Source organism: Aptenodytes patagonicus, chromosome 3, assembly GCF_965638725.1.
Source record: "Aptenodytes patagonicus chromosome 3, bAptPat1.pri.cur, whole genome shotgun sequence".
In the NCBI taxonomy this organism is placed as follows: domain Eukaryota; kingdom Metazoa; phylum Chordata; class Aves; order Sphenisciformes; family Spheniscidae; genus Aptenodytes; species Aptenodytes patagonicus.
In genome coordinates, this window is record NC_134951.1 from 103,359,104 (window position 1) to 103,384,757 (window position 25,654).

The window sequence follows — 25,654 nt, forward strand, 5'->3', positions numbered from 1 at the left end:
TTTATGGACAACTGCTTTTGGTCTTACAGATGCAAGAGACATCTTTATTTTTGTTACCTAGCAGAAGAAGATCCCAATATTTTCAAACACACACCCCCCCAAACATTCAGCCTAACAAGGTTGAGGGGAGGTGGGAAAAGGAAAGGAAATGGGGCTCTATTATCAAGCCTGAAACACCTATATATAGTTATGCATGCATAAAAAAAATCTTTTTGTATATATTATATGTAACTAAAATTTGAGCAACTGCTCTCAACTTGCATTTAGCTTTGAAACCTGTTGCTATATTAGACTTGAAAGGTGTGCATGCCCAAGTCTTGCCCGTTTTCCTAACTCACAGTTTGTCTGTGTAACAAGGCAATTTCTATAGAGGGGTAACAGGCATGCAGTAAAGAGAATTAAGAAACCTCCTGTGGGCAGAATGAGTCTGCGATTAAAATATGTGTTTTAAAAACACTAGTCAATTATTAGCTAAGCTGCTGGAGCATTAGTACTCTCTATGAAGTAAGCTTTGGCTGATGGACCTGTCCCCTTTGATACTCGAGCCTGAAGACACCTCTTCTACCAACCAATCCCCTGAGCTCTGGGGATGGAGCCACATGCAGTTTGCTCACAGAAAAAGCCCTCTGCAAACTCTAATATCTCTGTCAAAAGTTTCATAGCTGGTAGACCATGGAGCTTCTTGTAAATGTAAGAAAATGGATAGAAGAAAACAAAGCTGCCTTTTCACCACCTGTGTGCAATAAGCTTATGTAAGTAAATGAAGATTTTTTTTTTTTAACTCAGTTCTTAGATACATAAATATTCTTAGCTATAAGAGGAAGCTGCTAAAATGCATACATGGTAAAGATTAGTAAGGAACTGTAGTTCCTCTCAGACTGCAGTCAGAGTGCTGTTTTGAAGAACAGAAAGTGACTGAAATCTGTTTCGCAGTAACTGCAGAAGCTGTAAAGATCAACTTGAATACAAGATATTTGCCTCAACTCAAAGTCTCTTGTAGGCAGTTAGACTGAGTTAAGGGAATTTGTGTGAGGCCCTGTGACAATAAACTCTGAGAAATCAGAGGAGACGGCATCTCATCCACAAATGCTAAGATGTAGCTAACAGATTAGTGCTACCAAATTACAACCTGAAACAGCTGCTAGAGCTGCTGAGAGTCATTCCAACATTGCAGAGGAGCCAAAGCTGCAGGAGCAACCAAAACCAGTGGGACATATCACTGAAAGACAAGGAGAAAGGAAGGGCAGGGGCACTGGAAGAGCAGCTTTCCAGGGCATCTCCAGAGCTGTCAAGGCAGGGTAGGACCCTCTGTTCAGCGGGAGGCTGAAGAGGCAGTGTTTCAGAGCACTGACTGGCACCTTACAGCTACGAACCATATTCTGAATGAGACAGCTAATATAAGAAAAAAGTGTGGGCATTATGCAGTTGTATAGCATGCATATTCTCAGTGTCAAAACTCGAGCAAATTCCAGTGTAAATGGTCCAACGTGTGGCACCTTCTATTCACGTTAGCAAGGATTTCGTTTGTCAGTGAAGTTGAGGGCAATGTATTTTGTCCAAAACTCTATATACAGAAGGCTTTCATAAGAAAGGATTCTCTGTAAAGAGTGATATAAATCCAGGTTTTATAAAGAAAATAAAAAGCATTTTTCTTGCTTTTAATTTTTTTTTTTTTTTTTAAATCTTGCTTTGCAGCTTTAATCATTAAAAAAGCACCAAAGAATGTGCTTCTTGCCCTACCCTGAAGTGCTACCTCTAATGAAAAGCTGAATGGGCAGTACTGTAGCAGTGATGTTTATTTCCATTCACAGGTTCAAGGGTTACTTTTCAAAGTAATGGTTGCAAGACAAAAATAAGGTAAAGGGCACATCCTTACTGAGATGACTATGTTGAAACTACAGTTGTATGTTTAACTGAGAAATTATGAAACTTGAATCACTACAATAGTTTCACAGTAGGAGAGAATGAGGAAAGTGTCTTCTCCTTATGAGTGTTTTAATTTCTTTCGTTTTCAAAATGGATTTAGGAAGAATTTTGTAAAGTATAGCCATTTCTAAAGCTTACCAATAACGGTGGTAAAACGTTAGTATTTTACAGTATGTGGAATATTCATCGTTTTCTTTCTTCACCAGTAAGATGAACCTTTTTGTCATTACTGCACTGTTCTGCACCCCCTACCAGCAGTTCTGTGTAATCCTGAAGTAACTCCGGAATGTGACATCTATCAGAGGTCAGACAGTCACATAGATCCCTAAATACTTGGCATTGAAAAGTCTTCCCCACAAACATTGCAAGAAGCCACAGTGAAACACAGAACATTTTTTGTGATAAAAATTGCGGAGATTAAAAAAAAAAAATCCATTTTCCAACGTAGCTTCAGCCTGTGAAGAAGGAGAGGAAAGCCATCTACTGTATGGATTCTGAGTCTCTCGCCACCTGCTCCTGGTGGTATCTAAATGTTTTCAGGATTTTCCAAAAAGGCATTAGGCGATTTTCCAGGAAGTAACTAATAGATTTCCAACATTTTTCCAAAGGCTTTTATCCTTTACGTGTTGAGTAGAGATGTATAAGGCAATTTTCTCACTGCCTTCTACATCACTGGAAGGCAACCACCGCAAAACATTTAAGTAACTTGATCCTGTGTTTCAAGAGAGAATTAACGGTTAAAATCTAGATCTTACAGCAAATCAGTAGGACTTTTGGTGTCTAAATTTATTATGGCTTTCAAGCTTTTATTCAGTTGTGTTCCACACACTTGAGAGGATCAAAAGTTTTAAATACCTATTTGGGATTTCAAAACAAAACCTCAATTCCTGAGTCACCACCTGTTTAGAGTTTTACCAAAGTCAAGAAAAGGGTACAATGTAAGAGCCGCAATTTAATTAGACGTATTTTAATGACACTGTCTTGCAAGTTTAAATGCTTTTTAACCTCAACAATGAGCAATTAGTGCAAAATCAGAACCCTCGACATAGCTGATTTTTACAGGGTAGCCATGGCACTTCTAAAGCTCTTCTTTGAGTTCAGAATATGATACTTACCATAAGGAGACCTAACTGCGGTCATGGACTATCTGATTCTTCATGGTCTTGAGACTTTTTAAAAGGTTGCCTGCTGGTACCATTTTCTTTATATGATTAAGAAGAGAAATATAAGAGTATGTAAAACTTAGTAGGCCGTTGATTAGCACCTCATTAGGTGTGAGGTGTTGCACTCAAAATAGTGCAATCAAGTAATTTTAACACCACTGAAACCTTTATGATACTCTAACTGCATTTTGGCGGTCTTAACTGAAACTGCTTTCCTTCCTTATGATTTCTCTTTTTAACTTAATGCAACTATACTAACCAGACAACTTTCCTTAGTAGTATGGACAAACCAACCCATTAGAGTTCCTGTTTGTATTTGATAGCTGGAATTTTTTGATGGTGTCATTATATAATTGTTAATGATAGGAATGATTATCCCATGGTTCCCTGTTTATTATGTAAAACCCAGCTAAATCCATAGGGTAACAGAATTAATGGTAGATTTACCAAACAAAAAGTTAAGCAACAATGATTTTGAGCAATATTTTTACTTTTAGTTATTGAACTAATAACAAAACTCTATGGGTTTCTGTAAAAAATTAACTCGTCTTAAAAGTAGGCTACGAGATACCCATAGATTGTCTTTCTCTTATTTTATTCTCCAGGGTTGATTTTAATTTATTTCATTAATTATTAGCGGTGTTCTCACTGTTTTGGTCTTCCTGCCCTTATTTAGTAGAAGGGTTCATTAATGCAGAAGTATTACAGTGCGTTTTTGAAAATGAAAATTAGATCTGCATGGTACAGTTCTGATTTCGGTTCCTTAATTTAGGATACGGGCATGAAGCCAAGTGCTATAATGTATACAGCTTCCTATGGTGAAAATAGTCAATTTAGGAATTGTAATCTAATTTAATTATTTAGATTTTTATTTGACTAAGGAATTTGTCGCTGTTACTTGTTATTTCTGCTTTATTAATCCCTAATGTGTTGTTCATTATCATTTAAATACTTTTCAAAGTAAACATGATAATAGCAGCAGATTAAATGTATATATTCAGCAGTTCAGAATAGCTTCTCTCAGTTAAGGCTTACAAGGTGCTGACACAGAGGCACATCATTCTTCCCCGCGTTACAGGAGAGCGTGGCTCTGCCGGTTCTGTTACCAGGATCTCCTGTTAGCCCAAGTATTGCCCAGAATCTCCTCACTGAAAAGTAGAGGTCAACACCCCCCAGTTCAACATGTCAAAAAGAGCTTAAGGACAAATTTTGAATCACAGCTAACAGGCCTGATCTACAGGTTTTTTTAGCAAATGAAAACCACCTGCCTTACCTCTTTATTAGTGTAAGTGGACTGATAGATAATTGGGATGGTATCTATTCTTTGTGCCAGCTGAGAGAAGTGCTCACTGGGGCTCTTAAAAGGGGCAAGGTTAAGATAAAGGGCCTGAATCTCCTTTTCTGAATCAATTACAACCACAATGAAACCATCGTAATGTTGTTCCACCTTAGCAAAACCAGTATAAACGAAAGAGAAATCAGCTGACAATTCCTTCCATCAGTACCTCTAGTAAATTCTACCAACGGGGAAAGAAGTATGTTTTTTACCTTTATTAACCTTAAAAAGTGTTCTAGCTTTACAGAATCCTGATCTAATCAGCTCACCTTGAAAAGACATTTTCCTGTCGTTCCTGTCTTGTATGTAGCAATCTTTACAGTTCAAAGCTCTTTCCACAGTTGGTAACTATCGTTGTCCCCTTTTCATAGCTGGAGGCACTGAAACAGCAGAAGGGAGGTAGCTGGTCACCTGGCAGGACAGCGGCAGAGTGGAGAAATGCATCCAAGGTCTTTTGAGTTCTCATTCTGGATGTTGCTTGTCACTGAGCATTGTTTCATTGACTCACTGTCCTCAAAGAATTAAGAAAGCACATGAAATAAAGAACGCCGTGAGTGGAGGTAGCTTTGAAATGTCACTTTCTTTTCTAGGCACCGCCATCAATTGAATGTGATGTTTGTTGGAGGGCCAAATGAAAGGAAGGATTATCATATTGAAGAAGGAGAAGAGGTAACCTATAGGCTGTTTATATTTTGCTGTTTTAATTCATCTATAATGATTAAAATGCAGCTACTTTTGAAGCTACTGCTACAGATTAGCACTGCCAGGCTCAGTGATGTTGTGTTTATTAGATCCATTCACAGACTTAAACAGAATCATTCACCAGAACCATAGACCATCTGTGCATTTCCTTTGAAACAAGCACATGAGATCAGATCTATTTTGCTATAATTCATTTCCAACAGGAAACTAGAGGAAGTGTTCTGACACATCAAAATGTCTCATTTCAACATTTTGGAACAAAACTTTGGAAAGGTAACAATATTTTTAAAGTGATATTTTGTTGCAGAAGATCAATCTGTATTTCAAAAGTAACTTTGAAATTCAAAAATCAAAATTAAATATTGTGATTGCCTTGAAATTATATTCTTCTGGACTTTGTGAAAAATATCAGCATTTTCAGCTTTCATTCAGGTTTGAAAGGTTAAAGAATAGAGCCTCTAAATATTTTTCGACTCAGTCCCCTTTGCTGCACATCTTCTGTATTAAAAGAAAGCCATCCTAGTGCATTGAGTTGTGAGTAGCCATTGTGCCAAATGCAGGCTGTAGGAAGAAAGAGTAAAAACCTGTCAAAATTGTAACAATTTACATCTACTTTGTTTACTGCCTTTTTCATGGAATCGTCTGCTTGGCCTGAGGACTGCTCTGAGTCAGAGGTATCACAACTGGCTCTGAAGGAACCCTAAGGGAAAGGGGACACTAGAGGCCTGGCAGTGAGGATTTCAGGATGGGAGACAATTTGCCTTGCTTCCCAGCAGAGTAATTTAATTTCACGTAATTCCAATAAAATTTGGCCACCTAATTTTAAGTACCTTTGGAAACGCAAGACTAAGCATCTACATAGTTCAAGGCAGAAGTGAGTCAAGTTCAATAAATCCTTTTAAAAAGAAGCAAAAATTTGTGTTTACTTATCATTGAATCGTTTCTCACAAAACCAACCCAACCATTTCACAACAGCCTTCATTAATTTTCTGTTACAGTTGTGCCGTGCAGGTGTTTACAGTCATTATAAGCGTACTGCTCTGAAACAGCAGTTGCTACCTTACCGCTGTCAGACTCCTGCCTGCTTTGCATTGCCACCACGGTCTCAGAGCCCACCCGCGGCTGTGGGCACAGGCACCTCCGGTCACATACCAGGTTACCCAACACGCCCAGTTACGTCCCTTCTCACGGGCAGTGCAGGGGGAGCTCTGGCAACACCCGGGATCATGCCGGCAGGTCGCTTGGGCTGGGAAGGAGGCAAGGCAGGTCTCAGGGCAGTGCGTGTGAAGTGATTGTTGCTAACCAGAAGAATTTAGCATCCATCATATATTTACAAGGAAATTCCGGAGATACTTAGCTGGCGAAAACAAAATGTGGTTTCGTCAACATGATTATGTCCCTGGGAAAGGAGCAATCACATCTGTACTATGACTGCTCAGAAAGCACTGAGAAGAATATCTTCTGCTGTTATGGCATATTGTTAAGTATTATATGTTAGCTTAAAAAAGAGGAAGTGAATTTTGTTATCAAGGTGAACAACATCAAAGTTTGGCAAAGCATAAAATGAAGGTATGTGAAGGTACATATGGAAGTTAATGATTCCAGATAATTTTTTCTGTAACTTTACCTTTTTTTTTAATACAATTAATTTATTTTCTTGCTCTGAAGAATACATTAGAGCTATATACTAAGAGAGGAACACACAAAAACAGGCTGAAGTTTAATTGGTACAGTAGCCTGTACTACAATATTAAATATATGGTTTTTTTTTTTTCTTTTCTTTACAATCTTGTCTCTCTCTGCATCTCCCAGTTCATACTGGATTATCCTTGGTCCCTGACCCATTCCTGTGCTGTTTCATTTTTTGTAAATTTGTCTCCTCCTCCCCTTCCCTTAAAATGAAAGTTAGATTAATATAATTCACATCATTTTTTTTTAATTTTGCAAGATGTTCCTGTGTTTGAAAAAAATTTGGCCTACCTTTAGTAAGCCTCAACACATTATATGACTTTCCAACAGTGTAAAAAGTTAGCCATATCTATAAAGGCATAATTTATATCAGTATGCAACAGTATAGTAAATTATTGCTAATTCAACTGAATACAAGATTTTTTAGGTATCAATACATCCTCATTTACATAGCGAATATCCCACAGTTACTCAGCAACCACAAATGGAAACATAAAATTCCTATCAGGTAGGAAAATTGGCAATATACACATCAGAAGCATTATCGGTTACATATCAGTTTAACGTATGGGCCAATTTTGTCTGCTTTTATGGAGGTACAATATAATCGTACGTTGCATTTTACCATAGCTTTTTGTCAGACACATTTGCCCCTTCCTGTGATCTACATAAGCCTTTAGATCCATGTTTTTCATTAGAGAAGAATTGTGAGGCAGAGAGTATCCTAGTAAAAGGGCATATTCCTAAATTAGACTTGGGATTAAAAAAAAAACATTCAAAACCATGTTCAGCTCATTATTTTGGCAGGTAAAAGGTCATTTATAGTTCTGAGTGGTAATTTGAAAGACAAACTATATAGGCATACTGTTAACAGGCCAAATCATGAATGTGAAAACCCACAAATCCTTTCCACAAATTTAGCTGATGCTATTCTACTAGTATTATTCTGATAGCAAAGAAGTGTTGGTTTAGAAAAGAAAATTAAATTTAGGATTGTTTATATCCGTTCACTTATTATTTTATGCCTGTTATCACACAGCCTATGGTGTGTCCTGTGGCACAACTTGCACTTGTCAGCCTGCAGTTCACAGCAGCAAGGGGTTCACATGCAGAGATGAGGGCTTAGGAGCATCCTCCTGCTGCCGAGCTGTTCTCTGCAGGCGCTGTTAATGTGCAGGTGTATCCGGAAGATCAGTTGTGACTGGCTAATTACGAGAAAAACTGGAGGCTTGATTTGGACTCTCTTCAAAGCCTTTTAGGATTGTCTCCTGAACATTTGTTTAGGCTAAAACGGCAGCTAGTCTCGCACAATTTTTTTCCTCCTCTCAGCAAGCAGGAGTTTCCTAAATATGTAATTCGACATTTTCTTCCTTCTTAGTTTTCCCTGTACTACTTCACTTCCTTCTTAATTTTCTGCGCACTACTTATTTGCCATCCTTCTGCACAGAAGTACTGCCTCATACCTGAGACATTGTTTTCCATTGGACAGGTTTTATGAGGAGCCAAATCAAGCTGCACCTTACAAGAGAGAAACCATTTGCATTCTTTGGCTTGACTTGACCACTATGTCATATCCATTCTTTTTCCTATTTGTAAATGTTAAGTTCCCCCTTGCTCCCTTCTCCATCAGAACAGAGATGGAGTCAGCAAACATCTACTCGGACGTTCTCTGCCTCTAAATCAGACTCATTCTCAAAATAAAACTGCATTGCTTTGGGAAATGTATCTTCTGTTGAAACATGGCAAAAAACCTGCTGTGAGAATGCACCTATATAGCTATCTAGACAAAACTTTCTTAATATGCACTAAAAAGAAAGTGTTTGTGCTATATAGCTAGTTTTGTGAGTTTTCATAGGAACCATTATTCCAGTGTACCTCACTTGTCAAGACGGCTTTGGATTACATGGACTAGTGACTGCAGTTCTTGTGTAGACAACTTGATGAGACCACTGAAAGCTTCTGTGGTGGCCCTGATATGATGTTCGACCCCTCATGGCTACGGGGTCGCAGGTGCATTCCAGGTACCAGGGAACAGTCCTGGACGTACCTTTGTCTCTTGAACTTTTCATCGTACGGTAGCATTTGTGAGTTTCGGCATTGCAAAGCCTGAGGTGGGGCGGGGGAAAAACCTCTAGTCTTATCTTATAAATTCACCATATAACTTTCAAGAAATAAGGTAAGTGAAAACTGAAGGGGACTGTATGTTTTGGAGGAAGTTAATGACATGAAAACCATGATCATAACAAAGCTTAGCTATAGTAAAACCAATTTCGGATTTTATTTACTGCATCGCGTGGGCTGCTTTGTGGGAAAGTGAGATATGCTAACAGCTAAATCTAGGATCACAAAAGGAGTTAGGCTTCTGTCTCTTTACCGACTTCAGTCCGCCACTTAAACACAATAAATCTCAACTAGCTGACTTTGATTTCTTAACAATTTGTATTCTGATGTTGAGTCTACATGAAACAGTGCAGTTCCATGCAGAGAAATTCAAATCAGCCTTTCATCTACCACCTGCAACACATTTGCAGTGGCACAATATTCTGCTTGGTTTTAAAAGCCCTGCTTCTCATTGTGCCTTGTGTATTTTACCCTAAGTTTCTGCACTCAACATCTAGGTTGTTTCCTATGGATACAGCCACTATATCCATACAGTGGATGGATAGCCACAAGTACTGATGCAGCCCCACAGGTCAGAGCCCGTACACTGCAATCCTAAAGAGGACTCTCAGAACAGAAATTCCCCCTCCTTTGATCATCTTGGCCAATCTCTTTAGCTTCTTCTAGGATATTTACATGGTCTGACTGAGATATAGTAACGTCTTGCTCTGAAACATGATGCAGATTTGAGGTCACACCTGCCACAGCTTATCTGAGTTTTCTAACCTGAGTTTTGAATTCTCTTTTTCTCCCCCTCACACACACACCACAAGCAAGACTTGGCTCCAGTTTCTGACAAATTAACTGCTTAAATGAAGCCTGACCCCTTCTTCTAGCGTGTGCTGCTCTCTAGGCAGCAAGCTTTTGAGAAACTCTTCCCTAGCAGCTCAATTCTCCCTTTGCATTTTATGAGGATACTGGATGCCTAAGAAGGAGGGGAAAGAGGGGCTAGCTGAGCATTCCAGTAGGTGGTATTGTGGTGCTTATCTCCCAAATAAAACTGAGAACATGACTTGCAGCAAAGCAAGAGAAACCTTTTTGCTTCTTTACGTTTAAAAAAACCCCACATTTATCTGGTGAAAACTCTTTGAATATTTTAATAAGAAACAAAGCTCCTGTTATAAAGTAATGAGTGATCCTTTTGCATCAGAAAGAGATTGTGTCTTCAGAAATAAGTTTGCTGCATAAAATCATTGGGATGAGTCTTGGCTAGTATTCAGGTTTCACAGCTGTAAATGAGCAGAGGGAAAAAAAACAACAAAAACCCCTACAGCTTAGTTTTCTCTACCTTCCTCATCTGTTTGTCTCCCAGACTTCTGATGGCTGAAAAACCTTGTGATGAGAGAGGGAGAAAATTGTTTTTCTGTGCTCAAATAGATCAATCACCACTGAAGTCTGGAGAACACCCAGGCTCTACTCCCACATCAGAATTTGATTTGCTCTGCAAATTAATTTAGTACTTAGCAATCTGACAAGCAGTACAAGACAGGATATGCCAAGTCAGGGCCTAATCCCAGAAGTGGTTGAGCAATCCCAAATTCCACTTTCAGAAGCAGTCAGTCCTCAAAGTACACTGCAAATTGCAGGTATCTTTAGAGGTCTGTGAATAAGCTCTCAGCTACAAAAGCCCTCGCAGAGCTCTGGGCTCCTACATCTAGGCAGAGTTTGATATCAAAGCTAGATCTAAACTAAATTACATACATTGCTGTACATAAAATAAAATAGACTTGTTTTTTTAATTGGCCTATGCAAACCAATTAGAAATACTGTGTTCTTCCCCTCCTACATGCTTCCTTCTTTACTCTGCTAGGATACACATACCTGGATGAAGGAGCAATACAATTCTCACCACATTAATATGGTGGGGCTGATAGTGCTCTTTTTAAGGTAATATCCACACTTTCTACTACCCTGTTGAAATTATTTCCTACCAAGACAAGTAGCTTCAGTAATGCTTCCACTGAAGGGAACAGTGAACTCCCACCTCTCTGCGTCTCCACCTATTTTCTCCAGAAATGCCTGCATAATTTATTTTATGAGTCTGCATAATTGAGTGAAATACCCCTTTACAGACTTGACAATGATTCAGCACTGGTCATGCTGCCTTTCACTGTGGCTTAACACAATACTATCAGGTTTGAAGCATGATCAGGAAGGGTGAAGCAGACTAAGGAAGGAGGATGCAATTCTCCTACAGCAAAGAGAATTTAAGGAAAATTAAATGAGTCAAAAAATAAACTCTCAATCTTAAGGGGCTTTAAGTTTAGTTTTCATAGGTACAACTGCAGTTTTAATGATCATACCAGGCAATGTTATGAAAAAATGTTATGCTTAGGGTAAAGAATGACTACTAGATGGCTCAACTTCTGGAGGTAAGGTGAGAATTAATAAGAGGAGGTGTTTTTAGTGTAATCATAATGAGAAGATGCCACATAGTAAGCAGGAAAGCTAAACAAAAGGCAAAAGTCTGGAAAAAAGAAAGGAAGAAAAGAAGGAGGTATAAAAATAACAGAATAAAAAACTCCAAATAAGCACATTTAGTAATAAAAGGGATAGAAAGAATGGTGAACCACCTTTGTTTCTTCCTTGAGCCACATTCTTCACCCAGAAAGACAAATCCATGTCCGATTTTGACCCATTATGCAGTAGCAATGTACAAATCTAGGCTTTTTTGCAAGGAGAGAGAGAGAGAGAGATTTTACATGTAACAAGACACCTTGTCATTAATGAGATGCTAATACAGTGAAAATGTTACACATTTCCTCAGTTTTCAGTGCTACTGTGGAGAATGGATACCAGATTATCCCAGTAAAAACAGACCAACTGGGAAAGCTTATATTTTCAGGTGGCATGAACTCTACTGACTTACTCTCTATCTATATATGCATACGTATTTGCATATATACATACATATACATACGTGTGTGCATGCACCCACCCAGCCACACACCAGTACCTCCTTACTCAGGCCTTGATTATTCCAGGAGATACTTAGGAAGAGGTTAGATCTGCCCAGAATGCAAAGCTCAGTCAGCATTTATTAAAAATAACGTTCCAGCAAAAAGACAGTACAATACTGTATTGCCAAACTGTCCTGTGAAATGGGCATGGACTGTAACTCACTGAGAAAACAGCTGACAGTTTTCTTGACAAAAGTTCAGGGTATAATATAAGCAGAGCAGCAGGATCAATAATTACTGCCACTTGTATTAATCACAGTTACATCAGATGATTTATGGATGACTGAAGCACTCAGACATTTTTCAAAAAAGAGTTTTGAAGAATAGACCGTAATTTGTAATGAAAGGTACTATTTGGAGAACAAGTCTTACGAGGAGCGGCTGAGGGAACTGGGGTTGTTTAGTCTGGAGAAAAGGAGGCTGAGGGGAGACCTCATCGCTCTCTACAACTACCTGAAAGGAGGTTGTAGCCAGGTGGGTGTCGGTCTCTTCTCCCAAGTAACAAGCGATAGGACGAGAGGAAATGGCCTCAAGTTGCGCCAGGGGAGGTTTAGATTGGATGTAAGGAAAAATTTCTTTACTGAAAGAGTGGTGAAACATTGGAACAGGCTGCCCAGGGAAGTGGTGGAGTCCCCATCCCTGGAGGTATTTAAAAGACGAGTAGATGAGGCACTTAGGGACATGGTTTAGTGGGCATGGTGGTGTTGGGTCGATGGTTGGACTCGATGATCTTAGAGGTCTTTTCCAACCTCAATGATTCTATGATTCTATGATTTAAATTCAGTCAGAAAAACACCTTTATTGGCAATGTGTAACCCACCCCATTCCTCCTTTCCCATTGCAAAACAAATCTTTTAATTCAGAATTCAGTGTTCAGAATTTTTCTTTGTGACTGTGATGCTCGGCTATTGAACCAGACGGCTCCTTTCCCCTCCCCCGTCTCTCATCACCAGAAAGTTGCTTAGCCCTGTGACGCATTGTCACAAGCAGAATAAGCCTCTGCCTCTGTTGTCCTTTCCCTCTTCTCCATCTCCTGTACAGGTGTTCAGTAATAGCTCCCTCGGTAGTTACAGGGAAGATAACACTCCAAAGCTCAATGTTTCAAAAAGGATCTTTCAATTCCAGCCTTACCAGTGCCGTATTACCAATGGTCTGCATGATAATCCATCAGGATCTTAAGGTCTTAGATGAGTCTTTTTTGAAATGAAGGAGAGATCATTTCCCCACTCGAATCACTTTATGTTGTACAATGAGCAGTTAGCCTTGCCCGATGGGCTCTGTCATGAGGGCTTCTATAGCATTTTATATGGTCACTCAGTAACACCAAAGAAAATGACAGGAAAAGAACATGGGGAAGTGGAGTGCAAGGAGGATAAGTAGCCTGGCACTGTGGCCATCTAGACAGGAGTTATAATTTGTCCATGTCGATGTCCCTGGCACAAGGTGAACTTTTCACTCGTGTGAGAGCTCTCAGCATGAGCTCTTTTCCAGTACATGTTCAGTTGTCTCTACTGTTTCATTCCCTTGGCAGCATATTCATTCATTCTTATGTTCATAAGGGTGTTTCTTGAATTCTCAGGGGCACGTATTAGTATTTCAAAACTGTTTTAGAAATAGTCCTGATTCAAAAAATTCATTAAGCTTTTCTAATGTTGGAAAAGGTTTAGTTTGGGGTTTTTATATACTTCGGTGGTTTCTTCTTTCCCCTATTTATTTTCCATTTTGCTAAAACTGTAGTGAATTACTATAAATAAAATTATTTTCATTATAGTTCTAACTTCTAATCAAGTTTCAGACAATTTCAGCTGCACTAGCAATTATATGAATTAATCATCTGTTTGGTTTCTAGATATGGCAAACAGAACATGGAAAGCATATAGAAGCTTGGCAGCGTGTGGCAGAAAATTAAAGTTGACTTTTTGAAGTATTATTGTTCTGTCTTATATAAAATGAGGAAAAATGTGCCCATTATTCCAGGTCAAAGAGAGGCCTGCTTACAGATCAGAGCACAGTTCTACCATGAAACATGAGGCTAGGTCTGAGCACCTCAGAGCCCCCACAAAGCTACTCTGAAAACAGAGCTGTGGAAAGGTCACTGAAGACAGAATTTTGGGTTCAGTGGTTCTGTCCTTATACATGCTTCAAATGTAATCCTTTTACATACACAGTAGGAAGAGGAGCAGCTGTTGCTGGGCTTTGAGGGTATCCACAGAAATAAAGCAGGACAGCTTCCAAATGGGCAATTATTCCCATATGAGAAATCTCCATTAAAAATGAAAAAACACACCCAAAACACCTGTGCATGCATATTTGGAGTTTATTTGGAAAAGTGACATTTAATTTGACTGAATGTAATAGCGAAGACCCTGCCACATCTGAAACGAAGCTTTATATCCAGTGTAATTAGCGGATGTCTGAACCATAACATCCCAGCCCTACAAAGAGTAATTCCCAGGAGTAAAGACAGCACAATGGAATTCCACTGGGTTCACAGAATAGCTCTAGAAGCAGCTACAGACCTCTTAGATAGATTGTCAAATGTATGTGAGATAATGGAAATAATACATATTCAGTAACATTTTCAAAAGCAACAGAGGTTGGAAGTCTGTTATTTATTGTTAGAAAAAAATCTGTAAATATTTGCAATTACAGATTGAATGTATTTGTACATGTATCCTTTATATACAGAATATGAAGTACAGAATGTTTTGGAGTAGTTGCCTTAATGTTATTTTCCTATTCCTTCAGCTTTTTTACCAGGTTAAAGGAGATATGTGTTTGAAGATAATTGAAAATGGGAAACAAAAAGACATTGTCATCCGAGAAGGCGAGGTAAAACAGGGTTGTTTTTCTGTTATTGTTGAGCATAGGTATGTTAAATGAATATTTTATGAAGTATTTAAAAATAATTTTAACCCTGCTGTGCAAGAGATGGCATCAGGATTTTAAAAAAAAAACACAAAAAACAAAAAACTTGGATGCGGTATAGCAAATTCCATGTAATTAACAGCAAACTACAATACACTGCGTTCAACATTTCATGATTTCAGTAACAGATAAAAATCTCTCTGGGCATTTGGGATACCCATTCAGATGGTCAGGAATATACTGAGAGGAGTTCTTATTCCCCTGCATGGCATGGAATCTGCCATGTGAATTCATAGTGGATCTGTCTTTTATGTACACTTGTCGGGTCATACTGCCTACCCACCCAAACACGCCATTAAGCGGTCTGCCTAGAAGTTAGAAGGTTAAGAGATTCAGCAATTTTCAGCCTTCTTTAGTTGTCACAGCTAGCCTTCGCAACCATCACAATACGAGAACAGTTTTAAAAGAGCAATTTATGGATAAAATGTATCCAGCTGCACTCGGTTGTTTTTCCTTATAGTAGTGGACTTGCTGAAGCATAGATTGCAGTGCTCCTGATGAGCACTGCGTGACTTGATGAGAGCGTGACTAGACATTTTACTTGGTGTTACTACAAGTTATTAGATGTGCTACAACTGCCAGTCATTATTATTGTCACAAGCTTGAACTGCACTCAGTCTTTGAAAGGATTATTAGATCTACTGGGGCCAGCCTTTAAAGTGGAAGACATAAATTAGACCCAATAGCTTGATGTCATTAGAAGCATTATGACATTTTCAACGAAGAAACAGATCTACGTTTTTGAACCTATAGACGGTGAGATTCTGGTAATACACTTCACGCTGGAGAAGCACATCCAGCCGAGATCTTGGCATGTACCACAAGCATTAATGAAAAGGCGCCCGCAATATCCTTAGTGGGAAGACTGACACTAGTCCTGGTGAGGCACTATCATCAGCTCTGCTTTGCAGGCAGAGAAATTGTAATGACTTGCCCAAACCTGGCTAAGAAATCTGTAGCGCTGAAGAACAGTACAGGCTTACCACCTTCCTACATAGTCAGATAGCTGCTAGAAAAAGGTTTATTCTCAAACTTCAGTAATAGACTTCTCCCAACCAATGTTGCCTATTCACTTTGTCGCTTGCATAAGTAAGTAGCCCCTCATATTTGTTAATTATTTTTGGAGAGAATAACACTCCCCGTCATGCAATCACAGGTGCTCGCTGTGTTGGAGGGATACATGTGGTTGATTAGTTTAGACATTTTCTTGAGCTGACAACAAACTTGCTTTTTATTTCCATTTCTGCTACTCAGAAATTGCAGTAAATTTATAAATTCCAGATGAGTAACTGGTTAGATTTTCATTTCAATTGTGTCTAGCAGTGATGATCAGACTGGGAGGAGAGCACTCGACTGCAATAAAGGCAGTGCTGATTGCGGAGTTAACGGTCAGCATTCACCGAGAAAACAAGAAGCACTATCTGCTGGGCTGTTGGTACCAAAGTGGGTGTCGCTGCAAAGGAGCAACACAGGATCAACAAAGAGTAGGGGAAAAGTGGGGCAAGGAGCGGAGGATTTTGCAGGTTGTGGGGCAGGGGAAGGACAACACAAAGAACAAAGATTTCCTGACACTGATGCTTTCCCATTTCTTTGAACAGATGTTCCTCCTACCTGCTAGGATACCTCATTCTCCTCAGAGATATGCAAACACTGTGGGTCTTGTGATTGAGAGAGAAAGATTAAAGACAGAAATTGATGGGCTCAGGTGAAGTATAAACTGTTGGCTAATCTGTTAGGACTTGTAATATAAACTAATTTCTCATGTCAATACAATACTGTATTTTACTTTCCTGATAATTTATCAGATTCACCCTGGCAATTTTGTACTAATTTTATCCACACATCTATTTATCTATACACACATAAACAGAGATCTCATTTAGCATTTGATTTAGTTAAACAAGGAACATGTTGAAATGTCTTAAATGCATGTTGTGGTTATAGCTATCTACTTATGTATTGCCTACTACTATCGCCTTAAGTTTTAAAATCTCAGAGCTCTGTAACAACACAAATAAAAAAAAAGATTTTTTTATCAGTTCTGGCAAGCAGAACATTAATTCCTTTGTAAGCACTGAAAGCAGAAAGATAAAGAGCAGCTTTCACGGCAAGTGCGTGGGAAGCTGGAAACAAAAGTCAATTTTCTTAACACTAACCCCTCTACATTGTACACACCTCTGCCTACCTTTTATTGCATTAAGAAAACAACATCTTCAAAGAAATGAGAGGCTTACTTTGTATTCTAGTGGGAGCAGGACTAAGCCTTGTCCTGTGGTCATACAGAATTCATAAGTCTAAGAAGGCAAGTCACAGCAGTAACATTAGCCGAGTTAGAAAAGCTGTTTTGACATTAACCAGGTACGACTGACCAAAGAGAGCGTACCGCTAGTCATGTAATTTATAAAGATTTAAAACTGCCATAATATCTGTAATGTACTGTTTCTGTCCTGTTGCCTACAGTTTTGATTGTTGCATGGGCGGTGTCACAATAGGAAGATTGCGAATATGTGGAGCTAGAAAGATACACTTTTTCATTCAAACAAAAAAGGCTAAAGAAAGAAATAAGAAACTAAGAAAGGGACCATTCAAAAAACCACCTGATTGGATTCCAAGCTAAAGACAAATCCAGTTCATTTAAAACATTGTTCATCTATGCACTTGTCCCTTTTTTCCCTTTCATTGCAGGTCTGTGGATCATGAGCACTTACGGTATTAAAAAGATATTTTGAGCTAGAAACAATTGGCCCGTGATTCAGATAACAATGTTTATTTGTAATAAAGGACCATAAGTAGCTCTAGGTAACTTTAAGTAAGATAACCTACCTAGTACATGAAGTCTGTGAATGGTATGAGTTAGAGAGATGCTGAATGCCTTTTTAGGGATGCCAGGTAGATCTAGAGATTTGCACTCCAATATAGTCATGCTCTTGTGGAGAAATTAAACTAAAAGCTACCATATGGTTTGCAGGTGGAAAGAAAATAATTTGATTAACAAAGCACACTCTTAATTGAAAATACCTAATAAGATGCCTGAAAATAAATCACTTGGAGGTTTTTTGTGCCCTTGTTTTCACACTGACATGATAAACAAAGACACCTGAAGTTTTGGAAGTGAACAATCATGTCATACTTTTTAACCTACATTGTCTCTCTGTGTGCTCCTGGGAGAGATGGGATTTACAATCAGAACCTCTAATCTTCTCAAACTTTTTTCACTCCCAGCCACGTGCAGCAAAGACTGTACAAGAGGAATTCATAATAAACTTTGAAGTATGCTGACTCAAGGTCTAATATTACGTTACTGTTCCATTATTTATCATGCCTACAAGCCTCAGTCATAAATCAGAGCCCCCAGCATGCCAATTATTGTACAAGTGAAGAAGTAGCCTGCCCCAGTGTTTCAGCCTAAGTAATGATTACATGCTTTGTACTATAAGAAAAATGCACTAGATAATCTTAATCCTATGGCAAACAAGTACAGAAACAACTAAATTTTATGTTAGTTGTGTGGTTGGATTCTTTAACACCCAGTAAGGTGCAAAGTCCTTCCCAGGTGCAAAGCCTTTTCCCAGCCGAGAGATTTGTAACATCTCTCTTCTCTGTAGATTCTCTGTGTTCAAAATTTGTGCTCGTAGCACAGCTTTTTCCATACTGGAGGCAGTAATAACATTACTCTCTTCCGAGTACCCTGTTTTTGCAAAACTTAAGGAGCCGGGGAGCTCTTACAAACTTTCTGGACAATATGTATATAGATACATAAGACAGACGTGTATACACAAATATGCACAGTATAATTATATAAGCCTTGTTTCTCTCTTCAAACACACATTCCAGTGACTTTAACCAAAGGACACACAGGACCTATTTACAATCAGTCGCAATATGAGTGACTGTACTGGAGCATCACTCATTTGCCAGTCCATGCAGTCTTTTTTAAATCCGTAGGTAAATTCTGTATTTGCCATTCCATAGATTACAGCAACCTTGACCTGTTGATCCCAGCACAATTTGTTTATTTATGAAGACATAAAATAATGCAAGTGAAGCACTAAGTTCCTCTTCAGAGGGGTGAGCTAAACAACACTTCCCAAATTTACGCAGCTGACAACCGTCTATTTTTTGCAAACAAGTCCGTGAGCCACCTTGTTTTCTTACCAGTCCGTGCATGGGCAATAAGCAAGCTGCCGCCCTTAAATATGAGCATTTATCTCATAGCTGCATGGAAGCAGTTACTGGAGATGGTATTTGGGGCCAGTTATTTTTGCAGTAACTACATCCAAAGTGAGAATTTTTGGTCCCAAGGGACTATGGCACCAATCATTTCCAGGATTAAATCTGGAAAGTTTGCTAAAGGAATTTGGTGACTTATCTGTGGTTGATCAGCAGAACTACAAGGCCCTCCATAGAAGTTTGAGCACCCCACCCACCAAGTCAGCTAACCAGGGAAACAGAAAGCTTCCCTAAATAACCATTCTTCAGAATAAAGTACACCAGGCTTGAGAATAACACGCTCTTACACAACAGCAAGCAGCTATTTTCTTGAAAAGACTGAAACTGACTGATCAGTTAATTAATGAAAGGATTGACTAATGTTTTTACTTTGTCAGATACTATGTTGGAGAATCAACTAATGTCCTCTTTGAAAAATGGTTTCACTGCGAAGATCTCGGCACTCAGCTTATACCAATAATCCAAGAGTAAGCTTTTTTCTGTGTAAATTTTAAAAGAACGGTTAAAATGATCTAATAGATCTTCATCAGTCTGTGACTGACTTAGTTAATTTTCTATTTATGCTGCATTTTACATAGACTTGTTAAAAGTTAATTGCTGCTCTACAAATTTTTAATCATATCTTGTATACCCCAAACTCATTAAATCAGATTTAGAAAAATATGAAAATCAAGTGTTCCTCAGATCTATCTGGAACATACTTTTTGAACAAGTAAAAGCACACTGCTGCAAAGTGCAAAAAGAATTGAATGAAAAATTAACACTGAATTGATGCTAGGTTAACTAGGTAAAACACTAAATTGCCTTAGGGCTTCTTTCACTTTTGCTTTAATCTAAGTACTTTTAATCGATATTACTCATGAACAATCAGGACTGGCACTTTTGGTAGAGAGCTGCTTTCTAGGAAATGTGTGAATGTCATCAATTAATTAATCAATTTGTTAAACGGTTGCTAAAGGTGAACAAGGAAATTGTTTAGCGACATGAATTTTGGAGGACTTTCAGACAAACCCTCTGTCAATAAAATAGGTATAGCCCTGTTGAATACATGTGATCGTAGCTGAGGATCTGGCACATCCATTCTCAGCACAAAGCTTAATGGCCAGTATTACTGCCTAGTCTTTGTTAACCTGGAGAACATGAACACGACTTTTTACTGGTGTTTAAATGTTTATTATTCCAGGTTTTTCAATTCAAGACAATATCAAACTGGAAAACCAAATCCAGGTAATGCAAATTAATTTCAGAATTAGAACAATTACTGTATCTGATTGAACAGCAATGATTCTCTCCACATAAAATGACTAAGTTTCTGGTTTTCTTTCTGATTATGTAAATTAAAGTTACTTTGGGAAGTAATTCCTTTCATTACCCCAACCACAAATAAAATCCATACACGTGATTACCCACAGCATCTTGGTTTTCATGTGATGCCATCATAATGACCTATCAGGTAACTGTACAGTGTGAAATTTCAATAATTCTATCCTTGCATGCCATTCAAGTCTTATACTAACAAAATTTCATTTCTGACTGTGCAGAATGAGATTTTTGTGAGTTGAATCTACACACTCCATACCTACTTGTAGTCCTTTACCTGTAACTATACACTGTGATCTACTCTTGGGAAATAAGGACACCTAGAGAAAGACAGATACCTTTAGTTCATGTATCTGATCCATTTAACATTTTATTTCCATGCTGTTTTACCCTATTTTTTATTTTGCCTCTGTTTGTGCATAGTGATTGCAACTTCCACACTGGAGCAGATACTGCAATCGTAACTCCGCTCTTGAGTCTGTTGGACAGAGACATAGGACATAGAGAGAGTGACTGTTAAAAACTAATTTATTAGTATCTTTAGGAATCGGATCTCTCAGACGTGATGGTTGCTTTCTGTATGGCAACCGAAGTCTCTATTGCAAGGGTACTTGCGACACTACCTTCAGTGGGAAATTTGTTTTGCTGAAATCTTCCAATCCTGTTGGCCCACAGCTCTACATGAACACCCAGCATGTGCATGATCCATTGCTATTGATTAACGTAAACTATGTGCAAAATACCACCCACCTGTCTTAACTATGTACAAAAGACCGCACTATGTGACCATTTCTGCACCTGCAGGAACAGTTTCTATGGACTATTTGCAAGTGTTTTAGTTAGGTGCAACCTGGTCAGTTCTGCTGCAGGAACTACCTGGAGAGTCTCCATGACATCGTCAGGTTCTTAATCGACACATGAAAAGTACAAATCAGCATAAGCACAGCAGGAGCTGCCTGTGGGATCTCCAGGACAGACTGAGATTCCCACCTGGAGAGTTCCTGCACCAGTTAGCCAAATGCTGTTGTGAAGGCCACCAGTTCAGTCAATCCCATTGCTGAACTAGGTTTGTTGTTTCCAATCAGTCTGTTGTCTCATCTATGCAGGTGACAGACTGGGGGACGTCCTGCACCAACCAGGAAATTCATGGCTCAGGCACACCGCATGTGCACACATGCACAGCCGTAATACCCAGCTATGCTACTCTTACAACTACATGACAAACTTGAATGTCATCCTTCAGTCACACCCATAACAAATTCCATAGCTCTTAGAATCATAGAATCATAGAGGTTGGAAAAGACCTCTAAGATCATTGAGTCCAACCATCAACCCAACACCACCATGCCCACTAAACCATGTCCCTAAGTGCCTCATCATAGAATCATAGAAACCCTTGCCACAAGTTAAAGATAAATTTTAGTTCCCGTCTCTAAGAAGTTTTTGGAACCAGTTGTCCTTAATCTCCATCTTCATTCCCGAATGTCTTAAGTAAGATGATTTTTATGAATGACTCTATTAGAGACCAAAGTTCAAGTGAAACATTATTTCCACATCTATCCCATTTCTCAGCTTGATAGTCACCATAAAAATGTCACTGCCTGCTGTCTCAATCAACAATGGAACAAAGTTCTTACTCAGATCCTAAAATCAGGGAAAGATGTTCTTTGCATGAACATCACCTTTCTTAAAACAGTTGACTAAATCATCATCACCAAAATGAAAGGTTCACAGAAGAGTCTATGGGATAGCAACCTTACAAGCCCTTGCAATTAGGAAATGGTAAGCCAGTCAGAAACCCTGCCTGAAAGACTTTGCAGCTGAATGACCTTTTGGCATTGGCTCTTTGACTGACTAGGAAATGTACTTCTCAGAAAAAGCCTGTGTTTCTCACAGACAAAATGTTGTCGTCTCCAAGATCTTACTTTTCTTTATATGCACCATCAAAATGTATTTATTTTAATTTGAGTGTGTCACTTGTGTGACATGTTTGGGTGTTGGTGGTTTGTTTTTTGTTGTTTGGGTTGGGGTTTTTTTGCGGGGGGGTAGGTAGGGCAGGTACTGTCTCTCACTGTGTGTTCATACAGCATCTAGCAGAGGAAATACAATTTCAGATGAAGCCTCTAGGTGCTGCTGTAATAAAAAAAAAATCATCTCACACATATTATCCTTGTTCAATACAGTGATTTCCAATAAGCATCCCTACCAGTCTGAGCTAAAAGCTTATATGTCAGTAACAAAATAATTATATCAGTGCAGAAAAAAAGAACATTAAAGATTGATATTGTTAATATTTTTGCAGAAGATTAGAGCTAAAGACCAAACCTGACAATCGATCGGAAGCTATGATACATCTTGACACTTTTTTTTTAAACACAGAACTCTGAGAAATTGTTATTGATAAATCCAGTACAGAAGCTCTTTCCTTGTAATTTATTCAAGAGCTGTAAAAAGGCCAAAAGGCATGAGAGGCTTCCATTAAAGCTGAAAAAAGTTTTTTTCAAGACAAAAAAAAATAAAGCAAGTAAACGTAGTTATTTTGCTCAGAGCTCAATACCTCTTTTTCCCCTGAATGGATTCTCCTCTTGGATTAGCCACTAAGTCAAGACAACAAATATTTGAAATGTTCTTGGCTTAACTCTTGCTGTAAGCAAAAAGCAGTCAACAAAGTTACATGGCAGGCTTTCAGCCTGGGGAACAGGCTCCACTTTTCCAGTTTTCAGTTCTCATGGACAGTAAGAAGCTCAAAGTCTCAGTGATGTCTTATACATGAGGAAAATACCCCAGATTTTTAGTTACAGAAGTTTTAGCTAGTTTTAGTGAGACGTGTTAAAATAAAATAAAGAAATCAAACAAAGTTTGACTGAGATGTGAGTAAGCTGGTAATATGTTCCTTCTGGAGGCATACCCAATATGTTCCTTCTGGAGGCATACCCAACTGATAGAGAAATAACGCTTTGGATTATTCCCTCAGCAGCTCTCTTCTTTTTCTTAAGAAGTAGAATTCAACAACCAGCATGACACTTGCAACATACCACAAGCTACCACCAGTTTCTCATGATGTCTGACTCGAGACATATTTTACCAAGATTTGAGCTGGCCTATGCAGAGGGCTGGGTTTCAGCCTCTTTCAGTTTCTCTTCTGAAAATCCAGAATCCCCTCAGTTTAAAAGTGCCAGCTGAAGCGCTCTCAGGTTCATCTCTACATAAGCCTGAACTAGTGCCTCCCCTTTTTAGAGAGAAATGGAATAAAATTGAAGAAAAACATGTTGAAAGAAACACTTGATTGCAGCTCACTCATAGAGGAAAGCTATAAATGGAATCAATCAAGCTCCAATTGCTTTAAAAAAAGCACCACACCAAAAAAAAACCCTAAGTCCAGACTTTTTCTTGATTTATTTATGGTTTCTGGCTCAGCCAACATTAGGGCCATTCCTTCTGAAAGCAGGGTACTCAGAATATATGAAGAGACAGCAGTAGCTATTAAAAAGAGACATTTTTAGAAGAAGGACTCAAGTACCATCAAGTGAAATACAACCAGAAACACATATCGCATGCAATCCTTACTTGAGGCATCTTCCCTGGAACTGTTTTGTACTGAATTACTAGCCTCTTTTGTTACCACGTGTAGAAATAAAGCCTGAGACAACTCTCCCCTCCTTTTATCAATAAGGGTGAATATGTTTAGGATGTAGTCTAAACATGGAACACTCAAGACAGGTTGGTTTGGTTTACTTTACACAAATTTTGACATGAGGAATCATAGTTATCAAAACAACTCTTGCTGCTTTCAGTTGAATCAGACTGGAAGCAAGATTCTCTCAAGGTTTCTATTTCATCCCAATTTTATAGTCAAGTGGACAAGAGACAGTTCAGACAGACAAACCCCAGTTCTAATAAATGGTGATGGCTGACTATTGTTTGCAAAAGTATCCAGAAGTTCAAAAGTTTTTCTTGCCATGCTCACTAAAATAACGCAGGCTTCTTTTATGTGAAATTTGATGGGAAAAAGTACAAGAAAAGACTTTTCCTAAGTTAGACTTGTTTAAAAATGATCTGTACACATTAATGGTGTAGGTAGAATGTCAGGGGTTTGTTCATCCAAATTAATTAATCTACTTATAATTATCAGTGAAATTTTAATTCCCATAAAAGCTTTATTGTCAGTGGACATGCAGATATATAATACAAAACCCTTTGTTATAATGAAATATCCTATTCCTCTTCTATGGAAGCAGAAGTTATGCACAGAGACAATTAATGAAATGCCCACAGTCATATAAAAGGCAGATTCAGAAACAAAAATTAAGATTCCTGATATTAGGATTGGAACAGCGGTCAGTATTTCTGAATACAATTTATCATTCTTAACAATGACCGAGATATATCATGAAGAGCCTTTAAATGGAATTATGGCCTAAATCATGCAATTTTGTTGCTCTAATTTATTCCCTTCCTTCTGGCTGGTGATACCTCCTTTTGAAGAGGCTATATTTCTTTATTACAAAAGTATTTTTCAAAGCTTTCCTCATCAAACTTCTTTGTTTCAATTAGGAAAAAAAAAAATTGTTGTTTAGTTTCCAGAGTAGATTTAATGACACAAAGAAAAATGTGCCTAGAAATAATTACAGGGACAAGTCATAAATTAGCAGTCATGCCAATTCTCAGGGCATGCTACAAAAACACAGTAACACAGGGAAATGTATGATTACACCAAGTGAGTGCTGTATTTTCAGCTAAATGTTTCTGCATCTATACTCAACGAGTGAAATGAACCAACTACCCCCAAAGTAATCAGTCACCGTCAGTGCTTTCACTCTGGATTTTTATATGGAATGAGCTAACTACTTGTTTTTTCAAACCCAGATGACTGAAATTACATCCCTCAGTCCACAGGTTTTATTTGCAGAGGTATTAAACTCCTACTGGCCTCATTGACATTTCTGTTAACATTGAGAATAAAGCAGAATTTTCATAGGAATTAGGTAAGCACATATAGGAAAAACATCCCAGCGTATATATTATTGCTGGCATTGGCAGTTAAACGTGAAATGCTGCAAAACTGTCACATCAGAACTATTCATTATGATATAGTATTCTTTAAGAGATGGAAGGGATGATTAGAAAGTGGACAGAAATAAATGAATACATAATTCTAAAATAACTTGTGAGCTCCTTATCCCTAGTCTGGACCGTTTTACGCTCAGTTGAAGGGTAACAAAACAAAGAGGATCTAACTG

The 25,654-nt window shown here is 38.4% G+C and overlaps 1 protein-coding gene across 1 annotated transcript in view; it reads left to right on the top strand.

Moving 5' to 3' along the window:
• The first annotated feature begins 553 nt into the window (after positions 1–553).
• Positions 554–25,654, top strand: part of HAAO (3-hydroxyanthranilate 3,4-dioxygenase) — a 35,744-nt gene continuing 10,643 nt past the window's right edge. Inside the window, exons 1-6 of the mRNA XM_076334457.1 lie at positions 554–752; positions 5,016–5,094; positions 14,685–14,768; positions 16,463–16,569; positions 19,472–19,561; positions 20,278–20,321. Coding sequence (XP_076190572.1) covers positions 673–752; positions 5,016–5,094; positions 14,685–14,768; positions 16,463–16,569; positions 19,472–19,561; positions 20,278–20,321 — 484 coding nt within the window. The 5' untranslated portion in view covers positions 554–672. The remainder of the gene's footprint in view (positions 753–5,015; positions 5,095–14,684; positions 14,769–16,462; positions 16,570–19,471; positions 19,562–20,277; positions 20,322–25,654) is intronic.